The 13,370-nt window shown below is 38.6% G+C and overlaps 1 protein-coding gene across 2 annotated transcripts in view; it reads right to left on the bottom strand.

Annotated features, from left to right (window-relative positions):
- The window catches only part of LOC121946821 (oxysterol-binding protein-related protein 2-like), a 28,989-nt gene that overhangs the window by 9,582 nt on the left and 6,037 nt on the right, over positions 1-13,370 (bottom strand). The window contains exons 2-4 of one of the 2 annotated variants that reach the window (XM_088082422.1): positions 13,300-13,369; positions 7,090-7,426; positions 3,279-3,405 (exon numbers count right to left, since the gene is read on the bottom strand). In XM_088082422.1, the coding sequence (XP_087938548.1) occupies positions 3,279-3,405; positions 7,090-7,126 (164 nt within the window). In that variant the 5' untranslated portion in view covers positions 7,127-7,426; positions 13,300-13,369. The remainder of the gene's footprint in view (positions 1-3,278; positions 3,406-7,089; positions 7,427-13,299; position 13,370) is intronic. The other variant, XM_042491588.2, reaches the window with a different exon arrangement.

A 13,370-nucleotide genomic window follows, 5' to 3' on the forward strand; every position in this document is an offset into this window, starting at 1 on the left:
GCATTTTCTTTTGTGCTACATGTGGATGGAAACTCGTGTGTCGTGCATGTTCTCAATTCATTCCCACACACAGATACACAGCCCCCCACCCCCCCAAAAAAACTCAGCATTAGCATCATTAAACCAACTGACAACCTAAAGGTTGTTCTCCCCGCCAAAAAAAATCTTTTCTTCAAACACACATTGACAGCAAAAGACACAGCTTCTTCTCTTAGTGTTTATCAGTACCAACGGTATCTGATCTAACAAACAGGTCAGAATAAAAACCAAGGTTGTAGATAAGCTGAGCATGTGGTCTGTCAGGTCTGTTAGCAGTCCTGAAGAAACAGAAATGTTACATGAACTCTGGAAAGAAATGGCAAATGTTAAAATGAGAAAGAAAGAAACAATTCACCCCAAATCTAACATCATACAGTATTCAGTTCCCCCACAGACAACAATAAGCACATATCTCCTATCTTTTTCTCAGAATATTGCACGTCACTTAGGTGATGAAGCCTAGAAATAAAGCTCAGGAGGTTGCTCTCATAAAGCTTCATAGTACAATGAGTTGCTTCTTATTTTTTATTTTTTTATTTATACTTTAAGTCGGGAGCCATTGAGGAAGACCCTTATTTTCAATGGCGCAGAGTGTACATTGCAATTTACACACAATCAACTTAAAAAAACAAAAACAAAAGAACAAGCACCAATACATATTCAAAATAACAATAATAATAATAATAATAATTATTATTATTATTATTATTATTATTATTATAGATAAATAAATAAATTTATAAATTCGAGCAAACCAGCACCGCGGGAGGGTGCCGCACCTGGGTACGCAGACCTGACGGAGCCTTTTGTTGATGTTGCTAGGCGACGGCTGCTCCTGATGCAGGTGGTCGACAGGGGCCCGGCTGGGCATCCTTGGTCAGCTGAGAGCCACAGCTGGTCGGAGGTATGGGTGAAGGTGGTGGGTTGAAGCCTGGGCCCACAGGAGGGAATTCCTGCAGACTAAGATGTCCAACCTGTTGGCCGGCAGCAGGTCCTCAGGTAGAAGAGGGGGGGGACAGGCGAGCACCGTATTTGCCCCTGTGAACCACTGACCAGGGCTCCTTTACGGGGAGTCAAGCTCACCGGAGCCTTCACCTTATCCCTGCCGATGAGACGCCGTGATGCAGCTGTGCCCAGACAGAGGGTGGAGGTTGCTGACGTTTTGGGTTTTGCACCCTGAAGAACACACTGGGCCTTAGGTTGTTTTGCGGCAGTCCCAGGAGCTGGAGTTTCGGTGTTGACGGAGCCGGTCCATGGCAGAGTTGTATCATTGTATGTGGACGTGTTCCGGTTTTCATAGCCAGAGGATCTCAGGATTGCAATGTGTTTAGCCTGGGATGAGGCGACAGAGGAAAAATCAAGGAGTATCTTGTCCTTCTCCTTGAGATCTGCCCACAGACCACAGATGCTTTCCCTCAGCTTTGAAGAGGTAGGAAGGCAACACTTACACACAGCCATCACGTTTGTATTTATAACTCAAAGACTTAGTCACTCAAGTGTACAATACACGACCAAGATGACTTAAATGGCTTCAACCGTGAGCCGAAATATCCCCAGAGGCCCCTTAAACTCCGAGGCAGGCGATCCCTTTGTATCAAACCAGTAAAAGCACACAAAAACGAGAATCTTGTTAAAGTCAGTGTTTTACGAGAGCATTTTGGAGTGGGGCTGCGAGCTCAGCTCTTTACTCAAAATCTTCACATTCACAAGTCCGATGTTTAAACACTTCCATCCAGATAAAAGACACGCTATAAACAACCAATGACTAAAACATAGCACATGTGAAGTGGTTAAAAACTTTAAAAACTGGATAAAAAAAGTTAACTTGCATAGGGCAGCAGCAGACGCCGAAACATACACACATAACACACAAATTCCCGACCCAACAGATTTTGCTGATGAAATTCGAGGAATGTCTTATAATTGTGATGTTTTATAAGAATTTAGATTAAAAAAAAGATAAAACTTTAACAAAGCATCTCAAATTATCTAGTTAGAGATGCACTCACATCTCTCCTCCAACGCAATATCCATATAACGATAAAACAAAGTGGTCACAAAATAGTTGGCACCTGGAAAAATGCAACGGTGATAACTTGGGTCGGTTACAACTAAGGTTTTTACAGTTAATAAACCTAAAGTAAATACTAAAACAAGTAGTGGAAAATGAAAATGAAACTACACCTTAGGGGAAAAATAAACTAACTGCAATGAAATTGTGTACTTACAAAACTTACTGAAATAAAAATATACCTGAAATGTCTTTAGTTTCAGTCTTTGTCAACTCGGTGAGATTTGTCGACGCAACAAACATGAGGAGGCATCTGTCCATGTGTTTACTGAGACTGGGATGTCTACATGACTGTGAGTCAACTGCCCTCATAATACATTGTTTATATTGTAATACCCATTTTTAACTTCTAATATATTTCCCCTAACAAATATTCTCATATTATGATTTAAAAAAGACTAAAAGTAACAACTAAAAACTTAATTCAAATAAATAAAAACTAGAGTGAAACTAGCAAACCCACTCTGAAAACTAACTGAAATAAAAACAAAAATTAAAAATGAAATAGATGGAGAAATACAAAAGATAATAACTCTGGTAGCAACCTGCCATCTGTAGAGTGATCACAAATGATTCAGTCTCATGCGATGCAGTTCATTTCATTTTAACTGGGTGTCAACACCCTTTTTTCATCAACCAATCACACCTTTTAAAAGAATGAGTCATGCACAGCAACAGGGTCAACACAACTTTCTCACTAGGGTTAAAGTTTCTGTCCTCACAGTTTCTCTTAGGCTAAATTAGCCCCTGGTATTAAGCAGGATCTCCCTTCACTCACAGCATCAGCCTGCCTTTTTTTTTTCTTTGCATGTGTTGAAGATTATCTGAAATGTACTGGAACAAAGCTGCCTCTTAAATTACTGGTTCAGTTTTTTTTTAGCTCACAACTTCCAGTTTTTCTAATTTTTCATATACACATGTCAGCTTCCAGTTAGAATATGTTTAAATAAATTTCAGTGAAAACTTTAAAATCCAAAAATCACAGGTCAAGGGTGGCATGGTCACCAATCAACCATCAACCCCACTGAGTAAGAGTTATGTCCTGCCTTTCACTTTCTAATGGTTTCAGTGGGAAGCTTCAAATGGTTTCTGGAAAAGACATAATGTAGCTACAAACATACAAACACACACAGTGCAGATGGAATGTGGTGCAGGAATGAAGCAATACCTGTGTTTCTTGATGCCGTTCTCCTGCGGCACCGATCCGTTGTTCTTCTGACTGCTGCTGTCAAACACAAGTGCATCTTGGAAACTGGCCTCTGACACCCCTTCAAACGACTCGTCCGAGTCCAGGCCTGTGGGAGAGAAATGTGACATTATGTTTTAACATATCAGGTTTGCTGCTCATTCACCAGTGTAACAAAAAGCAACAGGTAAAAGACACAAATGGCCAAATACATAGAGACACATTGGACTCTATGATTTTACTGGCAGCTGATTTTGGATCAAACATTAATATTTTGTTTGCAACTTTAAATGGTCACAGTCAATGCAATACATTTGCGTACTGCTTTGCATCAGCAACTTCTTGCCCATGTTTGACTAGCAAATTTTCTTGATTGCCTGTTACTGTTTACACCAACTATCCCCTTTACTGATAAAGCAGTGCGCCACTTTAGAAATTCAAATAATATGATTTTTTCAAAAACTTCATGGTCAAGATTCCAAAGTGTCAAGATACAATGCCAGGCTCAATGGTAAGATTTAAAATGCATAAAAACTGTCATGATGCAGCCATATGGAGGCATGATATGTTTGAGTATTTGCAATAGCTGCAACAATATGTCAAAAATAAAATACACTGTATTCCTGACGTTATCGTGCAGTGAAAAAAATATCAGTATTAAGGGCCAAAAAAGAGAAAATGACAGCATGAACAAGAGTCACAACAGTAATAAAAAGTCACACAGACAGTATGGACTAACAGGTTGTCAGACACTGTGGTGTTTAAATATTATCTTAGTTGATGTCAGCCTAATTTTGTACTATTTGTTGTAAACAAAGCTGCATTGTGTGGCCTGACAACAGTAAACCTGCATGTTATTGACTAAGATTTAGCAGAATATGTGCTGATACTGATCTACGTGTGGGCAGTAACCAGAACATAACCATGCCATGTGAGTATTCAGTGCTGCAGGGTGGAGATGTGGTGAACTCAAGGTGGGGCCTTACCAGCAGCTTAAAATAGACCAAAATGTTTGTCATCATTTAGAAAACACACCTACTCAGCTGTCAGACGTATGTCAAAGGTACTAGATGTGTATTCTTACAAAATCAGGCAAGACATTTTCATGCAAAGGCCCCTCACCTTGATATATAATAGGGTCATTTTAAATAATGATGATACAATGAATATCAAATCTAAAGAGCCCTCACTATGTGCAAATGTTAAACTCATATTTGGCCCCAAATCTGGTAGCTTTCGATCATTATATAAATGATTTGACATAATAGTGGTTAAATGAGCCTAAATCACGAAGAAGAATATTGGCATTTCAATAAATCCTAGGACACACCCATTACCTAACACTGGAGAAACAATGTGGAAAAAAACAAGACAATAAGGCCAAACTAGAAACCACCTGGTGCCGATCACAGCTAACCCTGTGCACATGGACTCATGAATAATACATCTTCCCTGCCCTGCATCTGTCTCACATTAGTAAGACGATCATAATAATGACACAAAGATAGCTGAACACACACACACGCACTTGAATATTTATTTATATCTGCATGGAAACGACAGCCTGCCTAAGACAAAAAAATAGCAGCATAACAATGACCGTGTGTCACTTTGCAAGCCTAGCAATATGACACAACAAGGACACAACTGGCAGTAAAAGGACAAAAACAATGATGCTAATAACTACTGACATACAGCAACACCCTGGTTTGCCCTGCCCTTCAACCCAACATGATCACTGTAACTATCTACCACAGTAAACTGCTTAATGCCACCAAAATCCATGTAGTCAATGTGCTCTCATTTCTTATAATCCTATCCCAGGATTCATCACTGCTCACACCACTTTACAACTTTTACAGACATCAAAAGTCAACATTTCAGAGAGTGACTGAAGCACATCCAGCTTCAGGATGTGTTAGCAAGTTCCAAAACCAAGAGAAGAATAAAACGCTCTCCAAAAAACACATCTGTTCAAAGTTCCTCTCTCCACCGTCTAGCGAGTCAGATCCCTGGAATGCTCGTCCTGTTACACCACGTAAACTGCCATGGTGACAATGGAGAGACACAAAACTCATGAACAACATCCACGTGAATGAAAGCAAATGTATTCTGTAATTAGTTATTGCATGGATATCAGACCCTTCCTCTCAACTGTAAAATTGGCATGCATAAAACCCACTGACTCCTTGGGCAGTATTCACAAACATTGTGAGATTATTCTCAGAGAGATCCTAAATTAGCCCAAACACTTCTATCGAGGTCTCATGGCTTGGGAATGATTTAGTTCAATTCTCAGAAAAACTCTGAGCAAGGAAGGGACAGAAACTTAGTGAGGAAGTGTGGCTGGGTATGACACATTAACAGATGTGATTGGTTGTCCCTTTGTGAGCCTGGAAGGTGTGGACACCCAGGAGAAATGAAATGAGCTGCGTCACAATATGAAACTGGAAGTGTTGATATTTGGATGGGAGGTAGAGACCAACCCAAGGCATCACTGTTGCATTTTTCAAGTTGCCAAATATCTTACAATTGTGATCACTTTATATTGATGTCATACTGATATTATGCTGGGTGGGAGATGTGAGTGCATATCTATGAGATCGACCCCAAACATTATCCCTGCAGTACCAATCACATTTCAGTAAGTCACTGTCATTCAGCATTTGGAGAATATTTCCCCCACCTCTTTGTCTTTCAGCCATTTTCTTCTCTGTTTAAGAAATTCTCAAGCCTCTCAAAAGTCCTGGTCCCTACTATTTAACTTTAGGAACTCTCTTGAGGGCTAAGATGCTTTGTAAATAACTTTTATTTTTACCAGGGCCCAGTCTTTACTTTGAGTGGAAAGTCTTAGAAAATGTCATAATGTCATTTTTTTCTCAGAAAATGTTCATTATGAGCAACTGAAGCTTTGTGAACACTGCAACCCCTTGCCAATCTTTTTGCAGTAGCAGAAACCTGAAACCTGAAACCAGTTGATCCTAAATACAAGTTACTTTTCTTTTAACTGCCTTACTCAAGATGTGATACCAGGAAAAATTTCCTCAAGACAGATATCAGATAGACTTTAAGTGCTGATGTTGGGCAGTGTCCCCCCTCGACCCCTTCTCTGCGTCTACTGGATAAATAAAAAAAAAAAACAGAAAATGTACCCTTTCAATTAGTACTTCTTCTAAAAAAAAAAAAAAACACTCAAGCTTAACTAATGGCTATTCCCTCTGCCTATTTCTTTATTTTTTTGAAAATGCAGTACAAAAAGACAAAGACCTGAACACAACCATACAGTCTCCAAGAATCCAGGGTGTTGTTGACATGACTGATCATGACCACAAGACAGCAGACCTCTGAATTATTGAGCTAATCATCAGACTAAGGCAGGTTAGGTTCCATTGGAGTGTATTGTGCTTCTATAATAGAGACAAAATCAGACTGTCTAATTAGGACTGACAGCCTCAAGTGTTGCAACAAAAACTGTGTCACAGTCCCTGATGCATACATAATATATCTGGTTTGTGGCATTACGAAAATTTTTTAAGACTTCTGCTTATGGACAACAGGCATCAAATTACCATCAAGAATTGTGTCAAAGTCCAGAAATTTCAGGCATATCTTTGGCTTTTGGTCTCACAACATTAGTGCTTTGTCCCTCTGAGGAAGAACACAGGAAAATCTGCACAAACTAAACTGTTTTCTTTGAGAAAGACCTTTATACCATCTGAGAAATATCTCCATCAGATAGAAGCAAAGTTAAAAAAAATTGAAAAGATCAGAAGTAACAGACACACACTCCCACCTGTGACGGCGTCGTAGAACTCATCCTCATTGTTCATCTTCTACAGTCAAAGCCGACCAGTCGTTCAGGACAGATGTTCGACTTCTAGCACATGTTCCTTTTGATGGCGACCCCTCAGAGGTCCTCTGGAGGGAGACCTGTCGATCAGCGTTCCTCTGGGGTGTCACCACAGCACACTGTTCGCTTTAATATCCAAGGAATGTCCCAGAAAAACAACACCAGCAGTCAATCAGAGCAAATCTGCAGTTTGATTCACAGACAGAACTTGGACAGCCGGTGTTACTTCTGAGTTCAGGTTGTGTTTCTTTGGCTTTGTTGAGTGATGAAAATTAGTTACCTAAAGAGACAAAACAAACAAGTCTTGAGTCATTTTGTTCCATTAAAGTTGTGTTACCAAGAGCCACAGTCAGGACCGACTCGTCCTGGACTGACTGATAGTTTCTGACAGGAATACATATGTTTGGGAAAAAATATACAATGGGAAAACATACTATTATTAATGAATCCCCATTTGAGCGATAATACTGTATATACTGTTAAACTACTAAGTTGTATACAGCTGGGACTTGATTTTGTTAGACCGAGATGTTGTTGATTTTACTGTAAGTTTCAGATGACACAAAAGGCTCATTCCCAGCTATCTAGGCCACCAGCTGAGAATCTGCTTAGGCTGGCGGAGTGACAGTCTTGTCCATCATGGCCCACTGAGTGCAAACAGAGAGTTTTCTACACCAGTAGTTACATAATCGGGGTACCAGTGTCATAGGCATTCTGGGTCTTTGTAACCTTCTGTTTGGTACACTGGCCCGTCATCATTGTAAACTCAAGACCCTAGACAACAACTTAAAATGTCAATATAGCAACAAATGGTTCTTTGCAAGACTAAACAGCATAATGTTGTTTGGAACATTGTTTTGTTTTTGTCTTCACTGTCTGCCTTTGACATTTGTTTTCAGGAATCCTTGTTATATACCATACTCAGTCTTTACATTTAAACAAATAACTTAAAAGCAGGACATTAATTATGTATGAAACAGTTTATTGACTGCTTGTGTGATTTGCTCAAAGTTACAAAAATTAATCTGGATCAAAGGCTTTTCTTTTTAATTGACCAGAAATTGGTAACTGAGCAAGTGATGTACATTTACCGTCTTAGCGTTTGGCTAATTTAGCTTTAAGAACATGACATTTAGCCTTTAACTGAACTGGCTTTAACTACGTAAGTCGTAGTGTTAGATGACACCTTCTCACTTTCCAATCAACTTGAAAGTCAATGGGTAAAGGTGACAGGATGATAGAGAGGATAAACTTTATTGTCCCAATGGGAAATTTGCCTTGGACAGTGTCTGCAGTGTAAAATCTTTGCAAAAAACAAATGCATTCAATAAGGTTAAGTAAAAACATGTGCTGCCATATTTGTGGCACATGGCTATAATTAGTAAACCATACATCAGTTTAATGTCTCAACTCATTATACAGGATGAAGTGACTTGAACAGGTTAATGAATATCCTATTAAATAGTGAGTCACCCTTAAAAAACTCAAATAGCTTTTGGAAGGAAATTCAAATGCTTCACTGTGATGGCAGCAGGTATCATCGTTCTGTTGTATAAAAGGTAATATTTGATTTCTATCACTTACTCATTGTTTGGTATCACTGCCCACTTCACCATATTCTCAACAGTGACACAGAATACACAGTGACACATCATTTTTCCATTTGTTCACTCACCACTGTAACCTCCACATTAGTAACAGTGCAAGGGAACCAAATTGGCATAAAATATTTTCATTACAATGACACGGCCTACATGACAAATACAACAAATGTTGACTTGTTTGACTCATCATTAGTAGAAGCTCAGTATAAGACTACATAATCAGACAGCAGGGCTCTCCGTGTAAAGACACAGTAAAGCTAGGTACAGTTCTTCATCTTAAGGTATACATGGCTCTGAACATCAATACTAAAGCTGGACACTGAATACTTCTTGGGACCAAAATGTACCATTGAGTAGAGATGAAATGGGTGTGAATGAACAGTCTGAGGAAGCCTGTGATGTCTCTGAGTGTGTGACTTACAAAATAATATACAAATAACCTATTCCCTGTATAAAATTCTTTACTTAAAATGACACATTTACCTTCCCCTAACAAAAGTGACCCAAAACTCTGCTATCGCATTAGCCCCAACACAAAAAAATGTTAGAACCCAGCAATAATCACGACATAGCTTAAGTGCAAAAACCTAATTTGGCAGAAAGTATAAATCTATGCAGTCTTCATTGACCACTGTTAGAAAAAATAATAATAATACATGAAATAGGTATAAATAAATACATTAGTCAAGTGTTTGTCCTGACCATTCCAGTATAAAACCGTAATGCCTATATAACAAAACCTGTAATATGGTGTTTGTTATTGCTTACTGAGCAAGTTTCATCAGCCTCCCTTCTCATCACAGCTCATGATGAGCCTCCATGTTGACATTTTAAGGCTTTATATGCTTACATACTTTGCATGCATACTTTGCATGCTTTTCAGCCCTCGAAAGATAAAGACAGATGTCAAAGGGGAGCTGGAGGATGAAACAAAGGAAAAGTTTAAAGTCTGAAAAAAATGTTACTGAGTATTGTTCAGTTCGTATTCCCATCTTTTCTACAGTTTTCCTGTTTGGCTTCAGTGTTTCAAAAACCAATCATTACCCTTTGCCCTGTGTGTTTACAATGGCAGCTAGGGGATGTAATAAATTAGCTTTCAGGCTTTTAGTTGTTTCTAAATGTGGTCTTGGACATTACACACAGCCATGTAGCCATGTAAAAACAATAAATGGAACAACTTTCTAAGTTAGACAAAATCGTTGAATGTTATCTGCACTTACTCTTCCTGTAGAGGAGTAAGGCTTTATTCTTACATGGAAATATTGAATAATAATCTACTATTTCTAAGTTTGTCTGCATGACAAAATATATACATACTTGCAGTAAAAATAATATCCCCAAAAAGGTAAATACAGGTATTTATTTCTGTAGGAGAAATGTTGAATTTGGGGGAACAGCGCTCTCTTTCCCTTCCTCTCTTTGCCTTTTTAAACACAATGGAAGGGTTTTACCTCTGCCAGTGACAGCTGACGCCTTCAGCACACAAATGAACTTGGGCCTTGAGTCCATGATCGATAAGGTGGATAGAATGGATGACAAGCTGGTATTCATGGTTCTAACAGCTAATTTGAAGTCAAACAACTCCAACTATAGTCCAGCAGCTAGTGACATGCATTAGAAACTAAATTAAATAATGGGTGACAAAGCTATATTTCTTACTTGTTTCAAAAACAATCAAATGGAATAAAGAGAATTCAAATAGGAGTCGACTGCTCATCAGCATACGTATGATGTCAGCCACAAGATCTACACAACAAAGCCTGTTATTTCGCGTGGCCTCATAATCCCATTAACAAATGCACTCCCAAAAAGTAAATATGACAATTTAACTTTTAAAGTGTTCAACATGTGTCTCCTTTGTCTGAGGACACAGTAACAGCTACTGTCTGCTCCTGAAGTCGCCAGCTTGTGTACCAAAACATGACCAAGCCTACAACTGTGATAACCCTTATCATGCATATTTCATCAGTACTCAATGTTCTACCCATGTTCTGCAAACATCACAAGAATCTACATAAAACCAGGTACTTATCCAACAATTATTCACTTACACCCATTGTAAATTAACCGGAAACAATTGCTCCATTTTGCAAGTCAGGTTGACTGTTCAAAATGAAATTTATTAATACCCTGAATTATTCATCTTGCAAGGATTTCTCCAACATTTTTTTGGTATGGCGGCCTGCCTTGATTGTACCACACAATTCATCAATTCAACAAGTCGGAATCTCTCTAAATATCTTGAGTATAATGTAATGGGGCGGCTGTGGCTCAGGAGATACAGCAGATTGTTGTCTAATATAAGGTTGGCAGTTTGATCCCCTGCTCCTCCGGTCAACATGTCAAAGTACTCTTGGGCAAGATAATGAACTTTAAATTGTTCCATATGGCTTTTCTATCCGCATGTGAATGTGTATGAATGGCTTAAAACTGAATGGCTGAAATCTGAGTAGCAGGATGAATGGGATTCGTAGTGTAAAAGCGCTTTGAGTCGTCAAACAACTAGAAAAGGGCTATGTAAGTGCAGGTCCATTCACGATTTACCATTTACTGCGTCCAGTTATGAGCAAAAACCACTCCTGAGAGTCAACACACAATTATAACCTTGTATTAAGCAACAGGAAGCATCAGGTTGCAGATAATGTCCTTGGTGCTTGCCATCCACACAATACTGAGTCAGTCTCATGTTTGAAATTGTTCTTACTGTACAACCCTTCAGAAGCAGAAGCTAAACAGATCATAAGAAAATTCCTTCTTTTTATGTAGCGACGCTTGAGGAAAAGTATGACAATCAGTGGTTGAACTACAACCCTCAAGGCTATACATGGCCTTCCTAAGATGTTAAACAGATTCTACTCCTGTAAGTGTTTCTGAAGCACGGTTGAGGAAGCACACTGGACATATAGACCTCAATAATTAGGTTTGCTTGTTTGAAAAGAAACAGGCACTGAAAATCAGAGAATGACTCCTGGCAAAGATCTTGATATGAATTACTTTTCTTTTTGTAAGACAAATGTTTCTTTGAATTTCATACATGCATCAACAATCCCAAATGAAAGTGAAATTAATATATACTGGTATCTCTGAAAAGCAATTGTTATACTATTTTTTGGTACACACAGAAACCTCACCTCTCTATCCTATAACAGCACAAATAAATTAAGTATATATACACTCACACACACACAAAGAAAGAGAGACAGAGCTCTCTGATTGGCCGCCATAGGCTCTCAGATCATGTTGCTCACTCTGTTCAAGACTCCCGTGAGCTGTTACGTAACCATGACAGACATGGCACCATACACACACCACAAACACACTCCTCCATACTTGGACAAGTGACATCAATTTAGGACTCTCTTATAGATTAACTTTAGTAACAGAGAAGGTCAATACAGCCTCATGTTTGTGACACTATGTTGACAGTTTTGTGTTAAATGAAGTACCAGTACATGTAGGAAAAACCTGACCATAACCCAACTATGTTAACAGAGTTATTTAATTTCTAGATTATATTTTCCAACAGATATACCAAATGCAAATAAACCAGTTCATTTTCATCTAACAACAGAAAAAAAGATATAGATAATTGTGCTCACTTTCATTTGTTTACATCAGACTTGAAACCCCACTGGGCCTTAAAATGATCACATACTCTATAGATTAGCTCACTACAATTATAGAAAAAAAAAAAAGAAAAAACCAGACACGCTGGAGAGACAAAGAATGGAAAGACCCTTAAGAGTTAAACTTCCGTATCTAAGGAGATGAGAAAAGTTCCCCATCAAATTTAACAGATTCAACTGATACAGGACCATTTATTTATTAAGACAAAATTAACAATACTGGTGACTAGTAACTAGGGTTGGGTGATATGACAGTCCAACAGTAGAGATTCGGCAGTACTTTTTCTACCACAGGACTTACTCGGGGCAGACTACATAGCGTATCGGGGATGGATTCACATGCAATCTCAGGATTTTCACATGATTTCACGAATCCAACTGCCTCACAAGAAAACATGATTCAGGCAGAGTTGTAAGTGCGAAACCTGAAACGCTTAACATGATTGTTCCCAGGAACCTTAAAGCTTTAATTTTGAAAGAGTTCTAGTTTTACTTTTTGAGTCTTCTGTTTTTAACTCATGTGAGGCAGTTGTTGTTTTGTTTGAAGTACGGTATGTTGTTTTCTTAATTGAATTTACATAACAATTACTGTGTCATGATATATACTGTTACCTTGTTATAAAATTAAATAGATCGTGATACAAATTTAGCTATACCAGCCAACCCGACAAGTGACCACTTGTCAAAGTAATTAACTTTACTACTGTTGGTCCAAATCAGATAAAGGTATCAGCATGTTGCATTTTAAATTATTAAAACCTTCAATGTAGCAAATTCTACTAACCCCATGGACCTCACCTTTTCATTTTGTCCTCTCACAACAAACAGGTAATATCAAAGCATGTTACTATAGTAACCCCACTGTCAAACTTTCTCCTGGCAAATAAGCTCCCCGCAAATCGAAACCTTAAAGACAAACCTACCGATGTGACTGTTCCATTCATGAGTCCAGTGTACAGATAACAGCCTAGCAACGTTTGTCTCTGCTGTCCTC

The sequence above is a fragment of the Plectropomus leopardus genome, chromosome 9 (assembly GCF_026936395.1).
Source record: "Plectropomus leopardus strain MGB_pleo_1.0 chromosome 9, ASM2693639v1, whole genome shotgun sequence".
NCBI classification, from domain to species: domain Eukaryota; kingdom Metazoa; phylum Chordata; class Actinopteri; order Perciformes; family Serranidae; genus Plectropomus; species Plectropomus leopardus.